Here is a 22,894-nt window from a genome sequence, read left to right on the forward strand (position 1 = left end):
AGAGGCACGTGGGCTGTGCCATCCCACACCAGGGCTGAGTCACTGCCCTGCCTGGAGCAGCCACCCAGGGCTGGACAGGGTTGGGTAAAGGGCATCTCATGATGCCCAGCAAGAGCCCTGGGCCGGGGCCAGCTCTCCCGTGGGAGGAGGGATCGCCCCCAGCCATGGCAGGGGAAGGGCTTGTGCCTGCTTGCAGTCGCCACAGGAGGCTGGTGGAGAGAGAAGCTCCTCTGAAGGTAACTTGCTGTTTTTCCTTCGTTTTTTAATGAGTCACTTTGCTTTCTCGGGCTGTGTCACGCAGCTGTGGCAGTGGGTTGGGAAGGACAGGATTTAATTATTCTAAGGGGATCTTGGTGTGTTGGTTGGGTAGGGAAGCAGGACCAGATCTCTGGTCCTGACTAAAGTGAAATAATAATAGTGTCACCTGCTCCTTTGAAGCAGGTAAAATCTCTGCAGTGTTTCTGTGAAGATGTTTGAGGGCCTCAGGGTTATGGGTGCAGTCCAGCTCTGGGCACACAGCTGTGTTCCCAGCTGGCTGCCCACCCTGGCCATGGTCATCTCTGTGCTTTGGCTCCTTGGGAACATCCCTGTGAGCAGAGGGTGGAGTGTCTGGTGGGTTTGAGGCTTGGAGAAAGCACTCTCAGAACAGAATCAATCAGCAGAGCCCAGATTGTTCTGGAGGTGCCCCGTGCAAGTGGAACGGGGCTTGGATGCTGAGGGCCCTCAGACTCAGCTGGGGAGGCGAAATGCCTCACGAGAAGGACAACATCTCCCAGCCTTGCTCAGGGTGGGACACTCCTGGAGGTGTTCCCAGGGCTGAGCAGGCCTCCATGGCCCTGTGCTGAGCTGGGGGTGGCCGGTGTCTCCTCAGTGCTCAGCAGCCATGGAGAAGATGCAGCAGGTCGTGGGCCGGGCCAGGGCCGCCTTCAGGTCGGGCCGGAGCCGCCCGCTGGAGTTCAGGATTCAGCAGCTGAAGGCCCTGCAGAGGATGGTGCAGGAGAAGGAGAAGGAGATCATGAGAGCCCTCAAGGCCGATCTGAACAAGGTCTGTGCTGTCAGGGGGTCCCTCTCTTTTGCTGTGCACGGACAGTGGGTAACCCTGAGCAAAGCAGGAAGGCCAAGGGCTGCCTGTGTAGTGACAAATGGTTTTTGTCATGTCCCCCACCATGGAACTGGATGACTCTGACTCCCCAGGGTGGCTGTGGGAGCTGGGTGCCTTTTCCATCCCTTCCCCAAACTCCCTGTTGTTACAGAGTGGGCCCAATGCCTTCACCCAAGAGATCCTGGGCGTGCTGGGGGCACTGGCCCTCACCATGGAGAAGCTGCCATCATGGGCAGCCCCTCATCATGTCAAAAAGGACCTGCTGACCCTGAGGGACGAGGCCTACATCGGCTATGAGCCCCTGGGCGTGGTGCTGGTCATCGGGGCCTGGAACTACCCCTTTGCCCTGGTCATGCAGCCCCTGATTGGGGCCATCGCTGCAGGTGGGGATCCAGCAGGGCCTTGGTGGGGTGGGGATCCAACCCACAGTGGGGTCCTAGCTGGGTGTGGGCAGAGGACTGAGGGCTCATGACCGTGCTGTGTGTGCCCTGCAGGCAATGCTGTGGTGGTGAAGCCATCAGAGGTCAGTGAGAACACGGCTCGGCTGGTGGCTGAGCTGCTCCCACTGTACCTGGACAAGGTGAGTGTGGCCCTGTGTTGGTCCCCTAGTTTCTCCATGTCACAGTGATGAGCAGGGTTGGGGTGACCCTGACACCCCTGCCCTGCAGGATCTGTATGCTGTGGTCACTGGTGGAGTTCCTGAGACAACTGAGCTGCTGACCCAGAGATTTGATCACATCCTCTACACTGGCAACTCCAACGTGGGCAGAATTGTGATGGCAGCAGCTGCCAAGCACCTGACCCCTGTCACCCTGGAGCTGGGGGGGAAGAGCCCCTGCTACATCGACAAGGACTGTGACCTGGCTGTGGCCTGCAGGTCAGCTTCTTGCAGCCTTGATGAGCCCTCAGCAGCAGGGCAGGGGAGCATCTCTGGGCCAGCATGCCTAGCTCAGGTGCTGGGGTGGAGAAGGGACTGAGCACGGAGCAAGCACATCCCCTTCTCCCTTGCCACAGACGGATAACGTGGGGCAAGTACATGAACTGTGGGCAAACCTGCCTCGCCCCAGACTACATCCTGTGTGACCCATCCATCCAGAGCAAGGTGGTGGAGAACATCAAGGCCACTCTGAAGGTGAGGGAGGAGTCCCTTGTGCTGTCAAGATTGTCCCAGCTGTGATTTCCTGGAGCTGTTTTGTTTCTGCTGTTCCCTTTTGTCAGGAATTCTATGGGGAGGACGTGAAGTCATCTCCAGACTATGAAAGGATCATCAACCAGCGTCACTTCAAGAGGATCCTGGGCTTGATGGAAGGGCAGAAGATTGCTCATGGGGGAGAGACTGATGAGGCCTCCTGCTTCATAGGTGCTGTGGAGGGGAGGTGGCAGTGGGTGCTGTTTGTCTGTGCCTTTGTTGACCAAGGTGCTGTGATGGGCCAGGTCTGTGTCCTGCTCATGCTGTTCTCTCATTCTCCCATTTGCCTCAGCTCCAACCATCCTCACGGATGTTTCCCCGGAGTCAAAGGTGATGGAGGAGGAAATCTTTGGGCCAGTGCTGCCCATTGTGACTGTGATGAGTGTGGAGGAAGCCATTGAGTTCATCAACCTTCGAGAGAAGCCCCTTGGCCTTTATGTCTTCTCCAACAACAAGCAGGTGGGTCAGAGCTGTGCTCCCTCCTGGAAGTGTCTCTGCACTGTTGGATCCTGACCATGGCTGATCCAAGACACAGAGTTCTGCAGGGTCTGTGTCAGTTCCTTTTCCATAAAGGAAATTTATGGAAATTGCAGCTTTTGGGGGCCATGAGAGTCCCCAGAGCTGCTGGAAGCTCCCAGTCTCCTGCTGAAGGGCTCTAGGTTTGTACATCTCTACCCACACAGGTGGGTGCTGTCTCCTGCCCCCGTTTCCTGGCTCTGTTGTGCCAGCTCAGGAATCCAGGTCAGGGCTTGGGCCTGGAACAACAGCCCCAGGCAGTGTGGGTGGGAGGGCTGAGGAGCACCTTGGGCTGAAGCCTTTTCATTTGGTGGCTGATCAGCTGGGCAGATCCTGTGCTTAAGTGGTGTAAACTGGCCTCTCTCATGGAACAAGGCACAGCCTGTGCCCCCCACAAAGGGGGATGGAAGCACCACCTCAAACCCTCCCTGCTGTGGTACATGGTGTTTGTCCCCTCCTGATTTGTTGTGTGCCCTCTCCCATTGTGGGCAGCTGATCAGACGGGTGATAGCAGAGACCTCCAGCGGTGGCATGACAGCCAACGATGTCATCATGCACTCGGTGCTCCCAGAGCTGCCCTTCGGCGGTGTGGGTGAGTCCCCGCCCCAGCCCACACACCTGCATTGATCAGCAGCAGCCTCTGGCCCCACCCAGGAGCTCTCTGCCCGTTTGGCAATTCAGGAGTTCAGCTGCATTTCCCGTTAGTGTTGTTTTCTGGGCTGGGTTGCTGTGCAAAAAGGCTCATTCGTGTTTTGGTTGTTGGGCCACTCAGTGAGGGAGCAAAACCTCCTGGCACACAAGTGAGCTCTGGTTCTCCTGTGTTAAGGTGTGGGATGAATTTGTCCGTGGCCTGGTTGAGTTTCCAGGGTCCTGTGGCAGAGCTCACCGGGCTGTGGGCACAGGGCTGAGCTCTTGGCTGTTGCTGTGTCCTCCTCATGTCCCACTCCTTGAAATCATAGGCCCAGCTCCTCCTGTCCCCAACCCCTGAGAGAATTCTGTGGGAAAAGCAAGGCTGGCCCTGGGAGGAGATAATTGGTGTCATTAACCTTTTAGGGGTGGGCTCACACAAGCAGCACCTCAAGGCAGTGAGCAGGTCCTCGCTGATTGCTGCTAAGTTCAAAAAGCTGCTCTTTGCCCCTCTGCCCTGAGGAGGAGGAGCATGACCAAGCTTTCCCTGTGTCCTGGGGGCTGCCAAAGTGAGTTTGAGGAATGCAGATGTCGCCGTGTGAGGCTGGTGTGAGCTGCCTGCCTGTGTCCCTCAGGGCACAGCGGGATGGGCGCCTACCACGGCAGGTTCAGCTTCGAGACCTTCTCCCACCGCCGCTCCTGCCTCATCAAGGACTTCAGGTGGGATGTTGCCAACAGGCTGAGGTACCCACCTGGCAGCGAGGAGCTGATGCAGTTGGCCAAGCTGTTCCTGCTGAAGCAGTGTACCAGGAGCAGGGTGGGACAGTTCATTTCGGCCCTGCTGGCGGCTGTGAAAGCCATGCTGGCAAAGGTGAGTTTGGGTCTCTGGGTTCTCCCAGCTGTGTCCCCTGAGCCCTCCTAACCCTTCATCACCCCGTTCCTTTGAGCTTTGCTCCCTCCCTGGAGGGCTCATCCCTGTTTCTGTGCCTTTCCAGGTGTTGTGCCCCCATTGAGGGGGGTGATGGGCAGCCAGCCCTTGGACCCGCTGCTCGCTCCCTGCATTCCTACTGCTGAACTTTTCTTTGCTGCAATTTCATTTCTTATAAGGTAGCCAGTGCACTGAAGAGGTAGAAGACAAAAAAAATGCACCCCAAGTTAAAGGCTCCAGCTCCTACTGAAACAGGAATCTATCCAGACCTAGTCTGTGGATCATGCCTGAGCAGTGAGTGGCTGAGGGAAGGAAGCAGCATCCACCCTGCTTTGTAAACAGCAGCTCCTCTAAAAACTCCTGGGAACGTGGGAGTGTTTGTCACAAGGGTATCTAGACAAAGCCAGTCGTTACTGAGCCTGTTACCTCTGTAACACCTCGCCTGATCCCCAGGGGAAGCTGCTCACCACAGCGATAAGCCTGGGAAATGAGGGTCTCAGTGCAGGGGACAGTCCAGGCTGGCTGTCCCCAGAGCAGAGGGAAAGGAGCCTCGAAGAACCTGCAGCATCTCATCCTTGAAGGGCCTCATGACTGAATGGATGATTCTCCTTGCAGGGAAACCACCTTTAGCCTTCCAAGGTGTGACAAAACCCACCTGAGCTGTGCCAATGCTGTCCTAAGGATTTGAGAAGTGCCAGGGACTGTTGTGCTGCTGTTTTTGGGGCTATTGGAGCAAAGACAGGGGCACTGCCACAACTGGAGTCCCAGGTCTCAGGCATCCTTGGCCAGAGTGGCAGAGCAGCCACAGCCACCTCCTCTGTAACTGAATTTCAGGGGTTTATGAGTTTATGGATAGGCTTTTACCTCCAGACTTGTAACTGAGAGCTGCCCTCAATCCTTGCTGAATAAAACCTTTATTTTACTGCAAAGGCCGCCTGGGGCAGGGTGAGATCCATGCGTAGATGTTCCCTGCTCTGTCCCCAGGCTGCACCCCAAGGAGCCAGTCCCACTCCAGCTGGGTTTATTCTTTATTGGCCGTTTGTCATGGAGCAGCAGGGGGAGCTGGGCTGAGCTCAGCTCCACTGGGTGGTGATAGAATGGGCTGGGGGATCCCCCACACACTCAGTGTGTGCCAGGCAGCTCAGAGCAGCATTTTGGGTGCCAGAGCAGCCTCAGGGCCCATTCCCAACTGGAATCTGCACAGACACTGCTGAACACTGACAGAGGCTCCTGCGGGACAGGCGTGCACTCCACCTTCTCTCTGGCTTGTCCATTCCTGCTACACCTGTCCCTCAGGAAAGGCTTTCACCCCAAAATCGAGTCCCCAGAGTCCTTGGTGGGAGTCAGGCCGTGCTGACAATCATCTTCACGGCGATGCCCAGGGCCAGCGTGGTGATGGCCACGACCAGGGCCAGCGCACGGCGGAGCAGCAGCTGGTTGGTGACCACGGGGGTGGCCGGGGAGGAGGCGGCTTCCCTCAGCTCCAGCTGGTACGTGGGGCCCTCTGTCCTGGCGATTCTCGTGAGCACAATGTCGCTCTGTGGCTCTAACCCCGCTGCAAGGAGAACAGGGTTTGGAGGGGTTTCTCAGGAGGGTTTTGTCACAGGGCTGAAGGCACCTTAGGAGCAGTGATCTCAGATCTTGACCAGGTGAGGACTGCCCACAGGATGTCCCTCTGCCAACCTCTGTCACCCTCCCGAGCCCACACTTGCCATTACTGCTCTCCCAGCAGCTGAGGGTGTCACCAGCATGACACTCCCCCATTTTGACACTCCCCCATTTTATGGGCTCATTCCTGAACCTTTCAGGACCCTTCCTGCCCCAAACCCTCCCCTGCACGCAGCACCCAGCTGCTGCCATACCGACAGACCCCAGCACGGCCCTGGCAGGGAGGAAAGTGTGGGGCTGGGGGGCTGCAGCCATATCCAGGTCCTTGTAGGAGCCTTCGGGGCACAGGCTCGGCAGCCTCTGTGGGGTCACTCCTGCGCGGCGCTGAGCCTGGAGAAGGAATGTGCTGGGGTTAGTCGGGAATTCCCACCTGGCAAAGCTGTGCTGCCTCTCCTGGGGCCTCCCTGGAGGCGTTGAGGCACAAGGTGATGCTCAGGGATGAGGTAGCCCAGGTCACCTGATGTGCTCTGAGCTTTGTGTCCCCAAAAGAGGTGCAGGGGGAAAGCTTGAAGCCACTGAGTGCTTGTGCAGGGGGAAGCTGAATTTAGGGATGTCATGGGAGTGCTGGGTTTTGCTCTGGAGCACTGGACATGAGATTGAGCCTGTCTCATCCCAGCAGGGCACTGAGGACCTTCCCAGTGCAGGGATGTGCTGTCAGTGCCTGGATTACCTTCTTGGCTGCCTTCTCCCAGTCCACACGGGAGATGAAGGTGAGGAAGCTGCTGCAGAGGATGAAGACGGCGACGAGCAACCCGACCCACAGGCCTGCAGAGGGCACACAGCATCAGCCAGAGCCAACCCAGCATCCCAGGACAGCAGGTCCAGAAAGGGAATGTCACCCAGGCCAGTGGGAACGCGGGGTGCTCATGGCTGCCTGCTTTGGGGTTATTTTTCCCAGTAAAAGTTCCCAGCAGCTGCAGGAGCCATCCCAGTCCAGCCCAGTGTATGGGCAGGTCAGCAGAGGGACAGAGCCAGGCACGAGGGTTGTGGTGAGCCCCGAGTGGAGCTGCTGCTGCCCGTGGGGGGTTTGGGGGTGCAGTGCCCTGGGGTCAGTACCCATGACGCCGATCCTGGCCACGAAGAGCAGCACAGCTGCCAGGGGCAAGCCCACACCGTAGTAAGCCACAGCGTTGAGGATGGCACCAAACTTCTGCTTCCCGATGCCTCTGAGCACCCCACTGCAGGTACACTGCCAGGAGAAGGAGAGGGGCTGGGGCAGGGAGCAGCACCCTGGCCCAGCCCAGGAGATGACCCAGCCCAGGAGATGACCCAGCTCCCTGCCCCTGCCCATTGTTTCTGTGTCCCTGCCCAGTCCTGTGGGTCACCATCATTTTATGCACTCAACATTTTCTAAGGGATGGTCCCAGGAGTTCTGCAGGGTCCTGGTGTGGGCACTGGTGCTCAGCTGCAGCCTGAGGGACCCTCAACTGCCTGATCCATGACACTGCTGCTGAGCACCAAGGTTCCCCGTGGAAAATAGAAGCATTCCCTGGGACTTACAGCCATGGCTTCAAACATGTGGAAGACACCGTGGACAGGAATGATCCACGCCACCAAGTCAACGATTTCCCTGGGCATGGAGGAAAGCCAAGGATCACTTTTGGGAACTGACCTCCCCACACCAAGGCCAGGAGCTGGGGGCACTCACTTATCTGGGGTGAAGATGTATCCCAGCACATTCCTTGAGGAAGCTAAAATGGACACCACAATCACAGAGAACACCCCTGAAAACAGAGCACAGAGCTGAGCCCAGCCTGTGGGAGAAGAGGCAGGCAGAGGACTGCAAACACTCCCTGCTCCATGGGAATGAGGTCAGGAAGGGCCTTCCCAGGCTGTTGTGGACTGACCTGTGCAGATCAGACTGGTGTGGGAGGATCTCTTGGCCATGTCGGCGCTGCCGGCGCCCAGCGCGTTGCCCACCTGCACGCTGGCAGCTGTGCCCAGCCCCAGGGGGATCTGCAAGCACAGGACTCACATGTGCCTGGCAATGGGGCTGGCACAGTGACAGGGGGATACCCACCCAGCAGAGAGCAGGGTGGAGCTCAGGATTTGACTTAAAGCATCTCTGTAAGGAGGGAGAGGCAGGAGCAGGGAGAGATTCGAGTGCAGAGGGGGAGATGGGGGTTTGCTGAGCAGATTTTTGCTGTGTGCCCCCACAGAGCCCTGGTGTGCAGCGATAAGCCAGCCCTTACCATGAAAGCCACAACAGACACCTCATAGATGATGGACTGGACAGAGAGCTCCACGACGCTCAGCAGGCCTGTGGGACAGGAGGGGTCAGGGCTGGCTGGGGGTGCTGCTCTGGGTCAAGTCTGGCCGTGTCCTGGTAGATCCCTTCTCCACTGACCTATCAAGAAGCTCCCAATCTCGTAGGTCCACCACTCGATGCACATCATGAGCATGCTGGGGATGGCCAGGGAGGTGAAGCTGTCCCACTCCAGCAGGCACTCGCTGGACCAGCCTGTTGAGAGGAGAAACAACACCTGGTGGATGACCAGCCTGGCCAAGTGCTACATCCTGAACAGAGCCATTCCTGTTCTCAGAGCCTCCACAGGATCTCCAGCAGCTCAATGTCCACCTACAACCTCTCTGCTGCTGCCCCATGGACCACAGAACAGCACAGCCCTCATCCCATCCCTCCTGGAGCTGTGTCCAACCTCCTGCTTATGTCTGTGCTCATCCAGCTTTGGGGCTGAACCTCCCAAAGCCTCAGCAGGAAGTTTCATTTCTGCAGAATTAATGTTTAGTGCTGATCACAGAGCTCTGCCAGTGCTGGAGCGTGACGAGTGCCACTGGAGCAGCACTGTGGGCTGGGGTTAATGTTTCACCATCAGGATGAGCAGAATTCCTCTTCTACCAAGAACACCTGATAGAAGTTTTATGGACACTTCTGGGTAAAGCAGGAAGCAGAGGGAGCAGGGGAGATGTCCTTACCTCCCCAGGTGTTCACATGGAGCTTCCTGCATATGATGTACAGGAACAAGAAAATGGCTTGTGAATACTGAGCGATGGTGTTGGCCCAGCCAGAGCCCCTGCAGAGGAAGTGAGAAAGGTCATTGACATCCTGCTTATGCCTCCCTCAGGGTGGAAAGAGACATCCTGCCGTACCCCTGGGAGCTCAGTGTTCCCTGGCCAGTGCCAGGTGCCCTGTTTTGCCCTCCAGGGGACACAGGTGCCACTCACATGACGCCCAGGTGGAACTCGAAGAGGAGCAGGTAGTTTGCAGCCGCGTTGATGAGGTTGCCGATGACCCCACTCAGCACCAAGGGCCACATGATCATCTGCAAAGAGGAGGAGATGGGGGGGGGTCTTCCCAAAGGTTTTGGGAGGGAGCTGTGAAGCTCCCACCAGCCCCACTCTCAGTGCCTTTCCCCAAAAAACACCCCCAAATTTCCAGTGATGTCTCCTGCTTGGAAAATGAGTGTGATGGAGGTAAATCCCTGGTGTGGGGGAGTATGAAGGGAGGTGGGTGGGTACAGCTGGCTGTGGAATGGGGTGATCTACAGAGTCAGAGATGTTTTGGGGCACCTGGGCTCCTTGCCACTGGGAACAGTGAGCATGGAAACCCTAGATGCACTGTGGAAGGGAGCCCTGAGCCAGGGTGGGTTTGAGGATTTCAGGACGCACCTGGTTCTGCAGGTATCTTGCCTCCAGGTTATACACAAAAACCGCCTGCAGAGGAAATTTTGGATGAGATGAACCAGTGAGAAAAAACTTTTGGATGAGATGAGCTGTAGGATGGGGACAGCCTGTCCCCAGGTGCAGGTGGCACTCACCGGGAGGGCAGGGAGAAACGCATCCACGTAGTGCTGGGTCAGCCTGGGGGCACAGAGAGGGCTCAGGGAGGGCCATGGCCATGGCCACCACCCCCCTCTCAGCCCCTGCACACCGGGGAGGGATGAGGGGACCACCCAACCTGGAGACATTGGGATCCTGGTGCATGAGCAGCATCAGCGGCTCCACGTTGATGAGGACGGCGCAGCAGGGGAAGCAGCAGAGGAGGATGATGATGGTGGCACGCTGCAGGATCACCCCCACACGCAGCAGGTTCTTGCTGCCATAGGTCTGCAGGGTGAGAGGGTAGCACTGAAATCAGCTGGTGCTGGGGATAAAGGGGCCCTGGAGAGCGTGGAGCAGCCCTGACCACCCTGAAAAGCTCCTGGGAAGGATTCGGAGCCCAGATCTCCTTGTCATGGGATTGCTACCTGGGCAGAAGCTTCCCCAGCTCACAGGAACAGCCAGGGCTCTGTGTGGTGCCTGGGCACCATCAGCTGATGCTGGAAAGCCCCCGTGTCCTCAGGACAAGCCAGCATGTCCTACCCACCTGTGATATCAAGGTGTCACACGCTGAAGTCAAACCGTACCCTACAGAGATGGCGGTGACATTTATAACCTGGGATTAAAAAAGCAAGGAGTGAAGATGAGCATTTTAGACTTTCAGGTAGGGAGAGGGGGGCTGAAAGGAAAAGTGGGAGTGTGAAATCTCCTCTTTTTCCCCCGCCATATCTCATCCCCGTGTCAGCAGGGAGGGAGCTGGTGCCCGGCCCCGGGAATGAATGCTTACAGCGATGGCCAGCGTGACAGAGGCCAGCTCAACCTTGCCCAGGTGGCCACAGAATATGGAGCTGACCAGGTGGATCAGGAAGATGAGCAGCTGGATCAGGATCTAAGCACGGAGCGGAGCCGGAGGTTAGGGATGGAGGCGAGCAGGGCTGGCTGTGCCGGGGGCAGTCTCTTACCAGCGGCCCCGCCAGCACCAGCAGCTGCCTCGCGTCCTCCCAGAAGTGCTCCGGAATCCAGCGGCGTTTCTTCTGGCAGCTCTCGGCTGTGAGGTCTCCCTGGCCGGCCGCCCTTCCCTCCCCGATGCCATTCTCCTCGGGGAAGCTCTCCGGCTTCATGGTGCCCTGCCGGGGGAATGCAGCGAGCCCCTTCCTCCGCGCTCTGTTAAACCGCGCCGGGCCCAGCAATGTGTAACCACGGCGGGCTGAACTTCAGCCGGGGCCGGCGTGCTGGGCTGCCCCGGGGAACGGTGGGCACGGGGCGGCGGGGCCCGGCAAGGTCCTGGCACCGCAAAGGAGCCCGGACACACCGTGCCAGGTGTTTGCTGCCTGTCCTGAGCCAGCGTTAGGGCTGGGCCATCCTAAACCCACCCTGCGAGCCCTCCTACCTGTCCTGCTTGACCCCAGCTCCCCCGGGCAGCGCTGGAGGCTGCTCCTGCTCCGGCTGTGGGCTCTGAGGCTGGGCTGAGCTCTGCCGGCACTGGCGGGGCTGTGTCTCGCTCACTCCCGTCACAGGGGCCAAGCAAGACAAGCCGGCCCCTTGGCTCCTGCTGGCCTGGCACAGCCCCGCCGGGTCGGGTTTCACTGGCACCGCTCCCCCGGAGCCCGAGTGGGGATGGGGATGGTGCCAGGGCAGCTCCCAGCTGCTCGGAGTGGGCTGGGGTAACTGGTGGCACACACTGAGACACTTCCCTGCTCTCCCCTCGCTGCCATCCCAAAAACTCGTGGGACACGCTGAGACACCTCCCTGCTCTCCCCTCGCTGCCATCCCAAAAACTCGTGGGACACAGTGAGACACCGCCCTGCTCTCCCCTCGCTGCCATCCCAAACCTACCGGGGCTCCGAGCAGGGCAGGGGCTGCCCCGTCCTCCCGCTGCTGCTGGGGGTGCTGGCACGTTCAAACTTGGTGTCACTGTTTTTCATTCACAGGTCACCAGCAGCACCAGGAGAGCTGTGTGTGAGGTATTGACCCGTCCAGGGCCCAGCAGCTGACATGTCACAGTCACCCAGGGGCAGGTGAGAGCCCGGGACAGGGACTGCGGGCTGGGCTGGCTGCATTGTGACATGGGGCAGCTCTTTGATGGCTGAGCAACACAACCTCCCTCTTCCAGCGCTCAACTGCGGGAACTCAATGCATCCCTCTGGGTGTTCAGAGTTGTTGAGGACCCCAACGGGGGGCTTGGAGACCCTGCACACAGCCCAGAGCACCTGGGATTCGATTTTGACCCCTGGAGCAAGTTGCCAGCTTTGCATGAGGACCCGAAAGTCACAGAGGTTTGAGTAGTGTAATAATGAAATTATCACAGGGTGAAAATCTAGATTTTAGGATTTTTGGTATGGGGGTTATGGGGACAAGATGGAGGAACTTGGGCGTGTCCAGCCTTTCTCCTTCTTCTTGGTCTCCATTTTCTGCAGTGATTCTGGCACTTTGGGATTGGTTTAGAGTAGAAGTGCACTGTCTAACACAGGTGATGGGCATTGGGAATTAAATGTAAATATGTTATATGTAGTTTGTAGTATAAAAAGACAACGGAGTGTTCGTGGCTGCTCTGCTGAGCAGACCTCAGCTGGGTAGAAAGAAAATTTTATAGATGAGAATTGATAAACAACATCAAGACCGAAAAGTGAAGAGTCCAGACTCGTTCTTCAGATGCATGGGCCGAAGCAGAGACATCCTGCACATCTTGGGGCTGCAATTAACAACCAGAACCTGAGACTCAACAATCCTGACAACAACAAATCTTGCTTTTGTACCCAAGGGGAAGAGTGATAACAGTGTCTGGAGCCAGCCCCAAACCTCAGGGCCAGGAGCAGACCCACAATCTTTCCTCTCCACAGCACAGTCCTGCCAATGGCCAGGGTCACGCTCACACCATATTAAACAGCCCAACGTTTACTCAGAAAACTTTATTGTATCAAAATCCCACCTTACAAAAGTGCAAAGAAGAGTTGCTTTAGGCCCTGTGCCCACCCTGCAGAGGGAGAGCAGGGTCAGGGCCAGCAGCCAGCACCCAAGAGCAGAGTCTGACATCTTCCAGCAAAATCCATTTTGTTCCACAGTGGCTGCAAGTGGCATTTGCAAGATGCTGGGACAGGCTGGTGTGTGTGAGGAAATGTGCTGTGGGCAGCAGGAGCCTCTGCCATGAGCAAATGACACGGTCCAGTGTCCCCAGAGAGCAGGACAGCAGCACCAGGACCCTGTCTGCTCTCATCCACCTCTGATGAGTGACATCCCAGTGCAGAGCAGGAGAGGAACCAGCTCTCCAGCGTGTGGGATCAAACGTTGTGAGCTAACCAGAAACCGTGCAAAGGGACTTTTTGTAAGGCACTGCGGGGGAATCCCTCTCCCTCCCCATCCTCTGGGACATTGCCCTGTGCCCTCCTGCTCCGTGCAGAGTTCCTCAGTCCCCTGGGTTTATCCATTGCCAGTCAGGAGCCGGACCAGGATCCCCACCAGCAGCACAGCGATGGCAGCAGCAGCAGCCAGCCCACGGCGGAGCATCACAGCCCTCCATGGCACGGGGGCAAGGACAGGGAGCACAGCAGGCTCCTCCTGAGGGCTGAGCTCCTGCCCAGGCTGCCTCTCCCCCATCACCATGCTCTCAGGTAGCACCGTGGTGTCCCCGGTGTCCGGGTCGAGGGAGGTGTAACCTGTGGGACACACAGAGCTGCAGGGAGGCTGCACCAGCACCTGTGACAGTGCTCAGGGTCCCTTCCCAAGGCTTGGGGACACTGGGACACACAGCTGCAAGCTGTATCTTGTGCCCCATTGCTCAGTGCAGGAGAAGTACCACTGGCCCAGGGCCAGCAGCAGGCACTGTGCTCCTTCCAACCATTTGAGCCTCTAGGACAGACATGGTTGCCAGAACTGGGAAGGAAAGGAAGGGGCTGGGTGGAGGATTTGGGCTCCCTGCCTGGTGTCAGGCCTGGCTGCATACCCACAGCAGATGTTTTGATAGCAGCTGTGCCATTGGAGTTCACATCTTCCATTTGTTCTTTCGTTCCAGCTCGGACCTGAGCCTGAAAACACAGGGAAGAGTTGCTCTTCTCAGGGCAAGGGTGTCCTGCCCAGCCCAGAAAACCCTCCACTCTCCCAAGAAAAGCATTCTCAGCACCAAACTGCTCCTCTGCTACAGTAGAAGGACAGACCCCAGTTCACTTCTGCTGTAATGTTGTACTGAAACAGGAATTAACTCAGCACCTTTCAAGAACCACCAGAGAAAAGCACAATTCTCACCTCCTCTGCAGCTTTCCTCCAATCCATGCGGATGACAAAAGCCAAGAAGGAAAGGGCTTGCACCGAGATGCAAATGATCATCCCAACCCACAGACCTGCAGCAGTGGGAAGTTACTTCAGGGAGGGCTTGAGGAAAACCTGCCCTTGACAGTCATTGCCAGAATGCCCAAGGACTTCAGCCCAAGAACTTTCAAGGAAACAGCTCTTGAGGAAGCTGGGAGTCAGCCTGGATTTACTGGGACCAACTCAGTGCCCACCCCAACCACAGCAATGTCCAATCCAGCCCCGCTGACCCAACAAAGATCCAGGCACAAATTCCAGGGCTCAGCCTTTGCTCAGCACAGCTCAAACCACACCAGCTGGAGGAAACACGTACCTAAGACCCCCATCTTGGCTGCAAACATCAGGGAGATGCCGACGGGGAAGCCCAGGGCGTAATATCCCACGGCGTTGGCAATGGCGCCCAGCTTCTGGCGGCCCGTGCCCCGCAGCACCCCGCCACATGTGGCCTGAGAGGAGGGACACAGTGTCACTGCCAGGGGATTCCCAGGCATGGCACAGCCCTGGGGACAGGGACACCACAGCCCTGGGGACAGGGAAACCCACAGCACTGCCCCACCAAGCCAAGAGGAGCAAAGCTGCTTTCTGGAGCGTGCGGTGTGGGGCTTGTCTCGCAGACACAGAGCAGATCCCAAAGAGATCCCCAAGGTGCCTCCCCCAGGACATGACAGGAGGAATCAGGCCAGAATTGCTGTCTGTTGAGTATCCCAGTGTGCTGGGAGAGCCTGGTGGTCACTTGTGTTGCTTTGATAAACCAGTAAAAAGCTGGAGCTGTGGCCAGGGGAAAAGAGGAGGAATGCCAAGGGGCAGCCACAGGCACAGAGGTGGCACAAGAAGCTGCCCTGACAGTTTCTCAGTTGGCTTCTCTGGATCATTTTAACAGGTCCAGAGTGGGTTTCAGGCAGCTCTGCAGCCCAAGCTGCAGGGAGGAGTCACTGCATGTGCTGCAATACTCACTGCTGTGGCATCCAGCAAGTGGAACGGAGCAAAGATGAGCATCACTCTGGACACCAGGGTGACAATCTCCCTGTTGGGAAGAGGGATGGATGGACTGATCAGGGCAAGCAGCACCACCTGGTCCCTGCTTCTCACATATCTTCCTCAATCAACCACAAAGGCTCATCCCAGTTTTCTGATCCCAGCCTGGTTCCAGTGTTAGAAGCAGCTGTGCTGCCCAGGGATGCTTGGAAATGTGGAGGAACCTTTGAGGAACCATTGCCAGATAGGGGTTTATGAACTCTTATCTGTCAGCAGCTTCTGAGGTATAAATAACACCCTCCAGGAAGGCAATAGTACTTAAAAGAAAGCTGTTAACCCACGTGTCATTGGTGAAGATGTATCCCACCACATTCCTTAGGCTCCCCAGTAATGCTGAAACCAGCACAGCAAAGACTCCTGAAAGAAAAAGGAACAGTCAAATTACTTCAAGGGCAGCACATTCTGCTCCTGACCCAGACCCCAGGGGCTCCATGTGGTGAGGACTGGACTTCACTGACCTCCAATGATGCTGCAGCAGAGGACAAGTCTGTTTTCCTGTCACTCTACCCTCTGGAGGGTGAGGACAGAACACTAAGCTGCATTTTTAAGTATCAAAGCCTTTGCACCAGGCTCATAACAGAAGAGATGAATCAGGATTTTGCCTTGCCCTAAGGGTCCAGACAAGTGGGAGTGGGTTCCTGAGGGACATCCCCGGCCTTGGGGAGGGAAACTGAACCATTTGCTAATAATTGCCCTTTATTCTGCTCTGCAGGACTGCACTGACCTGTGCACAGCAGCGCAGTGATGCAGGAGGTCTTGGCTTGCTCCACATTCCCTGCTCCCAGGGCATTCCCCACCCTGACACTCGCAGCCACGCTGATGCCCAGAGGCACCTGAGAAGCAGAGACAGGAGGAGGTGAGTGACAGAGCCTGCAGGGACAGCAGAGCCTGCAGGGATTTTCTTCTTCCCCACTGAGGAACTGGGGACAAACGGGGATTGCTGCAGTGAAGGGATTTCCCATCTGCAGCACACCCTGGATGTGCAGGCTGGAGAGGCATCACCTGCCTGGTCCCAAGCCCTGCTCTGATCCCCAGGGCCCCAGTTTTGGGGTTCCTCCCAGGCTGTTTAGGGTTTCCCCAGCCCTTACCATGTACGCCACACAGGCGAGCTCGTAGATGACAGATTGTGCTCCCAGCTCCACCACGCTGATCAGCCCTGGAAAAGATTTGGCACCTCCTTCAGTGGCTGGAAAGGAGGCACCTGTGCCCATGGGGTGGAGGGGAACACCTGCAGTGTCCTGCAGACCCAGCCCTGCAGGTGAGGAGGCTGCTGGCAGGGCCAGGGGGGATCTGGGGACACCCTCAAGCAGCAGCCACCAGGAACCAGAGGGAGAAGAGGGTTTGGACTCACCAGCCAAGAAGCTCCCAATCTCAAAGGTCCACCACTCAATGCACATCATGACCATGCCAGGCACTGCCAGCCAGATGAAGGAGCCCCAGTCCACGAGGCAGTCCCTGCTCCAGCCTGACAGGAGGAGGTGAGGCAGGATGAACATGTGCTGTCCCAAAGGGGAGCCACATCCCCTCTCTGAGGACAACCCCCCCTGCAGCTCACAGGACATCAGCCCAGGATTGCTGCTGTGCCATTCCTGAGTAGGGATATTTGATAAGAATGTGTTTGGAGCTGCAGTAAAGGCCTTGAGGGCATGGCTACAGCACCTTCCCACTGTGAGGGGATGGCAATCCCTTTGTCACCTGCTGGTGACAATGCCAAAGACACTGCTGCTCTGAAGGGTTAAGATAGAACAGTACCTCCCCAGGTCTTCACATGGATCTTCCTCCACCACACGTAAAGGACGAGGAGGATGGCCTGGGTGTACTGAGAAACCATGTTAGCCCAGGCAGAGCCCCTGGGGAGAGACAGGCAGGTTACAAGGGACATCCTTGCCCACAAGTGACATCCTCAGCCACAGCAGGGAAGAGCTGAGGGCACCCACAGCAACCCTGCTGCAGATATGGGACAGACCCCTCCAGCCTCAGCTTTGCTGGGGTTTGGAGGGAGGGGTGGCAGAACTGGGCACTCAGGGAAGCCCCTCATGCCCTGAGCAAAGCCCTGCACCCAGGGAGAGCCCGTGCCCAGCCCTGCTCACACTTACACCATGCCCAGCTTCAGAGCATAGAGCAGAAAGGCGTTCATGGCTGCGTTGAGGATGTTGGCTGCAATCCCCGTCACCACCTGAGGCATAATGATCTCCTGGAAGCCAAGGAGGAACTTTGGAGTTTGCTTCCCCAAAAGGCAGCCCAGGCCCCATCCAGTGAGCACAAGGGACCTCCAGCAGTGCCCAAGGGGAAAGCCAAGAAGGCAGCTCGTGTTCCAGGTGAGGCTGGGCTCTGTGAGATGTGCAGGAGGTGACAAGGAGAGCTCAGGAGCTGGTGCAGCCCATAAAACACAGAGTTGGGAAATAGGAAATGGAGCCAGCTAAGAGTGGTTCCTGTGAGCTCAGCCAGGGCTGGCTCACCTCACATTGCCCAGCCCAGCTCTCCCTGGAACACGGTGAGCTGAGATCCCCAAGTTTATCCATGTTTGGGAATACCTGGATTCCATGGCCAGTGATACAATACCTGACTCAGTAAATATCTTGTCAGCAGCTGGTACAGAAACGCCGCCTGCAAAATCAGGATTCAGTTCATGACCACACTGGGACCACTGCACACTGACACATCAATGCCCCTCCACCTCCCTCCAAACCCCTGGGCTCCAACTGAAGCACTGCCAGCACCCAAAACCAGGAGAGACGAAAAGCACATCCCATTCCCATTGGGAAGACAGATCAGTCTCCAAATGGGAAATCTCCAACGCTTCCTCATCAGCGTGAGAAAGGCTGGAAAGCTTAGAAGGATAAACCTACAGACCCTTATCCCACAGGGGTTCTGCTCCCTGCCTCAGAGGAGCCAGCTGTGAGTGTGGGAACAGCTCCAGCCTTTATCTTGGGGCTAAGAGTGAGCCTGGAGGCCCTGGCTCCAATGTCCATCACAAGTTTTGTGGCCACAGCAAAAGGCATTGCACAGGAGGATGAGAGAGCCCCTGTTTGCTGCTGGCCTGTGCACGTGCTGTAAGGCACAAGGGTTGTACAGCCCTAAAGCTGCCCTGTGAGGCACACAGCAAAGGCCTTCCCTCCTCTCCCTGGTGCTCCTAAGGTACTCAGAGCTTCTAACAGCTTTAGCAGAGACTTACAGGAAGGGCTGGAATAAAGATCATCACGTAGAGCTGAGTTAACCTGGAAAGAGAGTTGTTTCCCCAGTTAATGATCCAGCAAAGCAAGAGCCAAGCCAAATAGCGCTGCGCTCGAGCTCCAGAGAGCCTTGATTTCAACACTCCATGGCAAAAGCCTGATCCAGAAGGGCTGGATCTCACCCCTGACCTGGAGACCTCGGGGTCCTGCCGGATGAGCAGGAGGATCCTCTCGGTGTTGATGAAGAGGGCCCAGCAGGGGAAGCAGAAGAGCAGCAGGATGAGGATGCCCCGCTGCAGGATGGTGCCCACCTGCTTCAGGTTCTTGCTGCCGTAGGTCTGGGTCAGGAGAGAGCATCAAGGTGGGCATCACAGGGAGCCAAAGGGGCTGGGATGAGCCAAATGCCTTCCCCATGCCTTGCAGCTGCAGATACCAGGCTGGCTGGGTGCAACTTGCAGATTGCAAATCCTTTGGCACCCAGGCATGACCCAGGGCTCCTTGGGGAAGGAGCAGGCTCCAGCCAGAGCGATCCCAACCCTGTTCTGTCTGGAAGCTGCCACTGCCCTGCCCTTTGTGCTCAGATCACGCTGCACAGGAGGTGAGACACCCCCAGCAGACACTCCCAGGCACAGGAAAGGGGGAGCTGCACTGACCTGGCTCATCAGCGTGTCACATGCTGAGGCCAAGCCAGCACCGATGGAGATCCCTGTCACGTTGATAACCTGGGGGAGAGACAGGGCAAGCTGGCCCACAGCACCGCCTCCCTCCCAGCTGGGTGGGGAGACAGCTCTGCTGCAAGTTTCTGGGAAGTTTTCCAGTCCTTCTCTATTTCTCAGAATAACACAGTCTGGTTAACCAAAGGATCTTCTAGCAAGGGGTGAAGATCTAAAGCACCACAACAAACAGTGCTGCTCCTGGCTACATGCCCAGGTCTGCTGGGCTCAGGGAGCTGGCCAGAGGCTCTCAGGTGCTGGCACTGCTCAGCTCCCCTCTCCTGCCTGTGCTCAGGGCAAAAAAAAAAAACCCCAGGGCCCTCACATAAACATTTCTACATATCTGGGTTTTTTGGTTCTTCATTTTTGGTGACACATAATTCACGTGTTTTAAACCCACAGGGAACTGGAGCAATACATACAGACACAGCCAGGGTCACAGCATCCAGCTCAGCTTTCCCCAGGTGGCCACAGAAGATGGAGCTGACCACGCTGATCAGGAACCCCAGCAGCTGGGCAAAGAACTAGGACGGGAGGAGAAGGAGGTGGTGAGATGAGGACCTGTTAGGGCTTGTGGAACACCAGCCCTGCCCCAGGAGATGGACTGTGAACACCCATACACTCAAGTTTCCTTGTGCTTCTGTCCATGCCAGGGCTCTGCTGAGGTCCTGGTAGCCCATCCCTGCTTGCCAACACTGCTGGGCAGGGAGGCAGCTCCAGGACTCCAGCAGGCTCTCAGGAGCTTTGTCTTTCAAAGCAAACATCTACCTGCCCCGTGGTATTTTGGGGTTACAATCTGCCAGATGACCCCATTTAAGAGAGGCTTAAGGGCTTCACTAGAAATCCTCTTTTCCAGGATGAAGGCTGCATAGAGAAGGGAAAATAAAACATCCCAGTGCTTTTGCACATTTGCGTGCATCTGTGGAAAACTATCCTCCAAAACCACAACATCCTCTCCTCCTGGAGGGACACCAAGGCCAGTCTGTGAGCTCCTTGCCAGCAGTGTGCAACAATGCTGCAGCAGAGATTGCACTCCAGAGCTCATTTTCCCTTGGCAAGAGGATGTCTCCCTTGCAGGCATCCAGGGCACGGAGTCATGGCACAGCTTGAAACAGATGGCAGGAGTTAGGGACATTTATACCCACTGAGGGGTGGGCACAGCTGGAAACCATGCCCAGGAGCTGTTCATGCTCACTTGGCAAGACAAGAGCCCAGAGCTGCTGGAAAACCAGCTCTGAGGGGTCAGAAGAAGAGCAGAACAATCCCTTCTCCTCTGCAGACCTCCCAGTGCCGCCTGCAGATGCTGCAGGCCCAGGCGTGCTCGACCCTCTGCTGTGAGTAATACCCACAGGAGGGGTCTGGACCTCCAGCATCACCCCAGCACAGCGTTTATCATGGAATGATCATCAAACAGCAGCTGTAGTTTGGGTTGGAGGTGTCTGTGCACGTGGAGGAGCAGGCTGTGCTGCAGGCAGGATGGTTGGGGGGACTGAGAGGGCTTGATGTGCTCATCTACAGAAACTGAAATTAGTCCAGGCTTCTTCTGCTGACTGAACACAGCAGGTCAGGGATTTGATGTCAGGGATGGTGCCTCTGAGAAGTTTAACAGTTGGCACTTATTTACCAGATATAGCAGAGGACTAAAAGCACAAAGTTTCACACGCGAGTGATCGGGATCGGAACCAGGGCTGTGGTGCGTGGTTCCCCCCTGCAGAAGCCTCTGCAAAACGCGCTCAGCACTGTCTGTGCCAGCTGCCAAAGGGTCATTTCCCTCCAGAGGGTCCAGACAAATGGCAAACGGCAGCTCCAGTCCAGGGAGGATTTCAGAACAGCGAGCACAGGGCACCGCTAGAAGGGCCAGAGATGGAGCCTGGCACTAAGCAAAGTGCCACTTGTCACCCAAGGGGTGAGTGGCGGTGCCAGGGCTCCGGCCTGGTTTCACAGAGCAGTTTAACAGCTCAGTCCCCCTCCCAGAGCCCACCAGCGCTGTTCCACAGCCGAGCTGCGGGGAGGCAGAGACCACACTGGGCAGCAGCAAGAGCGCCTGGGGCAAGGAATAAGGATGGGGGCGGCAACCAGGCTCGGAGAACGGCCGAAGGGACCGCGGTCGCAGAACCGTGCCCGGAGGCTGCAGGCAGCCGAAACCCGGCGGGACAGGACCAGCGGTGCCTGAAATCTCCCTCCTGAGCATCCCGGAGCGCCGCGGGATGCGGGCAGCCCAGCCCCGCCGCGATCCCCGTGTCCCCGCGTGTCCCCGCGTGTCCCCCGTGTCCCGCCCGCCTCTCCCCGCCCAGGCTCTCACCACGGGCCCCGCCAGCCGGGCCAGCTCCCAGCACTCGCTCCGTGCGCCCGCGGGCAGGAGGCGCCGGGCGCTCCGCAGGCACCGCGCTGCCGCCATCGCCGCCGCCGCCACCCCGGCCACCCCGCCCGCCTTATGGGCACGGCACGGCACGGCCGCCTCCGCCCCCGGGGCCGCGGGGCTGTGGGCGGGGCGGCACGGCTCGGTACAGCACGGCACGGCACGGCACGGCACGGCAGCTCCGGGCGGGCAGCGGGAGCCGCACGGCCCAGTGTGAGCAGCCGGGCAGTCCCCGCACACACGTGTGGGAGCCCAGAGCGCGCCGCGGGGATTTTGGGGGCTGGGGATCCCCTGCTGGTGATGGTGGTTTGGGGATCTGCTGTGCAAAGGGCAGGGGACCCACGGGTTTGTTCACCGGCATCTGGAGATCTCCTGCTCAGCGGCTCTGGGATGGGATGCCCTGAGGAGACACGGGTTGATCAGGGGTCACCAGAGGTCCAGAGACCCCCGGGTAATGGTTATGGACTGGGGAACTCCTTGTGGGACCATGATTTGGACCCCCAAGGTGCTGTGTCCTCCCTAACACGGGAGCTGGCAAAGGTAGGAATGGGACATCTGAGCAGAGGAATGTCAGAATGTCCCCTCTGCCATCAGCGTCATGGAAACAGCCGGCTCTGGGCAGCCTCCCCTTCTCCTCCATCCACTCACCAACACCTGGTGGGCAGGGATTGTCCCTGATCCAGGGATTGCCGGTGCAGGGTGAGGAGGTTGGAATGGCTGTGTCCGCCCAGCACCTGGCAAAAAGGAGATTTGGTTTGGGTCAGAGGCTGGATTGTTACAGGAGTGAAATTTTACCTAAGTGCAGGTACTCGTAACCAAGTAGCTGTAACCAAACCTATTGCTAACGCATGGAAAATTGCAGTGGAAAGTGGGTCTCGGTTTTCCAGCTGTTTAAATGCTGCCCTGGTGCCTTATAGCTGTGGTGTCACCAGCCTGAAATATAATGTCTCGTTAATGTTTCACTTATCCCCTTGTCCCTTCAGGTATGATGTGACATCATGAAAAATCGCACAATAGTGGTGATGAGTCACAGTCATTCTGATTTTATGTGCCCTGATAAAATCAGGGTATTTCCGGACAAAAGAATGCTCCTCTCAATGATCTTTTCCTCCTGTCCTGAGGCCAGTGGGTGCAGGCTGGTGCTGCAGGGGCAGCTCTGAAGACACAGAAATGGTTCTGGGAAAAGGTGATAACTGGTGGTGTGTCACTGTCACCAGCCTGGCTGCGGGATGGCCGGAGGGCTCCTGCCGTGCCTTATCTCCCGTGGAGGCAGAGGGGAAATGATAAGGCTCAGATGGTGCCATTCATGGTCCTAAACGAGCAGTGCAAGTGTGAGGCCCTTTGAAGTTTACTGGTGACCCTGCTGAGATCAATACCCCGGGCTGGTGAAGAGCAGGGAGAGAATCGGGCAGAAACCTGGCGGGAAAGGACTTTGAAATAAAACAAAAAGGCTCATCTTTAAAAGCTTGGGGAGAAAAATTCCCTCCCAGCCCCAGGAGCCAGGG

The 22,894-nt window shown here is 57.4% G+C and overlaps 3 protein-coding genes across 3 annotated transcripts; 1 reads left to right on the forward strand and 2 right to left on the reverse strand.

Annotated features, from left to right (window-relative positions):
• The first annotated feature begins 164 nt into the window (after positions 1 to 164).
• On the forward strand, positions 165 to 4,992 carry LOC131566690 (aldehyde dehydrogenase family 3 member A2-like). Its single transcript, XM_058818048.1, has 11 exons — positions 165 to 236; positions 872 to 1,045; positions 1,254 to 1,485; positions 1,597 to 1,682; positions 1,771 to 1,979; positions 2,117 to 2,234; positions 2,321 to 2,462; positions 2,584 to 2,750; positions 3,300 to 3,399; positions 4,070 to 4,305; positions 4,978 to 4,992. Exons 1-11 carry the CDS (start codon positions 165 to 167, stop codon positions 4,990 to 4,992), a joined length of 1,551 nt encoding a protein of 516 aa, XP_058674031.1.
• Positions 4,993 to 5,386: 394 nt separating this feature from the next.
• LOC131566556 (multidrug and toxin extrusion protein 1-like) lies at positions 5,387 to 10,931 on the reverse strand. The gene is made up of 17 exons (XM_058817891.1): positions 10,770 to 10,931; positions 10,595 to 10,696; positions 10,355 to 10,423; positions 9,947 to 10,095; positions 9,807 to 9,849; positions 9,658 to 9,702; positions 9,214 to 9,311; positions 8,965 to 9,062; positions 8,378 to 8,491; positions 8,223 to 8,290; positions 7,878 to 7,986; positions 7,679 to 7,754; positions 7,531 to 7,600; positions 7,087 to 7,219; positions 6,701 to 6,795; positions 6,225 to 6,360; positions 5,387 to 5,917 (listed from the first exon to the last, which is right to left on the reverse strand). The coding sequence occupies exons 1-17, from the start codon at positions 10,926 to 10,928 to the stop codon at positions 5,706 to 5,708; spliced, it is 1,776 nt and encodes a 591-aa protein (XP_058673874.1). The 5' UTR covers positions 10,929 to 10,931; the 3' UTR covers positions 5,387 to 5,705.
• Positions 10,932 to 12,763: 1,832 nt separating this feature from the next.
• Positions 12,764 to 21,438, reverse strand: LOC131566507 (multidrug and toxin extrusion protein 2-like). The gene is made up of 17 exons (XM_058817833.1): positions 21,333 to 21,438; positions 19,453 to 19,554; positions 18,971 to 19,039; positions 18,507 to 18,655; positions 18,320 to 18,362; positions 17,707 to 17,751; positions 17,241 to 17,338; positions 16,897 to 16,994; positions 16,496 to 16,609; positions 16,233 to 16,300; positions 15,869 to 15,977; positions 15,426 to 15,501; positions 15,064 to 15,133; positions 14,423 to 14,555; positions 14,047 to 14,141; positions 13,748 to 13,829; positions 12,764 to 13,460 (listed from the first exon to the last, which is right to left on the reverse strand). The coding sequence occupies exons 1-17, from the start codon at positions 21,426 to 21,428 to the stop codon at positions 13,225 to 13,227; spliced, it is 1,683 nt and encodes a 560-aa protein (XP_058673816.1). The 5' UTR covers positions 21,429 to 21,438; the 3' UTR covers positions 12,764 to 13,224.
• Positions 21,439 to 22,894: the final 1,456 nt, after the last annotated feature.

Source organism: Ammospiza caudacuta, chromosome 20 (genome assembly GCF_027887145.1).
Source record: "Ammospiza caudacuta isolate bAmmCau1 chromosome 20, bAmmCau1.pri, whole genome shotgun sequence".
Taxonomy (NCBI): domain Eukaryota; kingdom Metazoa; phylum Chordata; class Aves; order Passeriformes; family Passerellidae; genus Ammospiza; species Ammospiza caudacuta.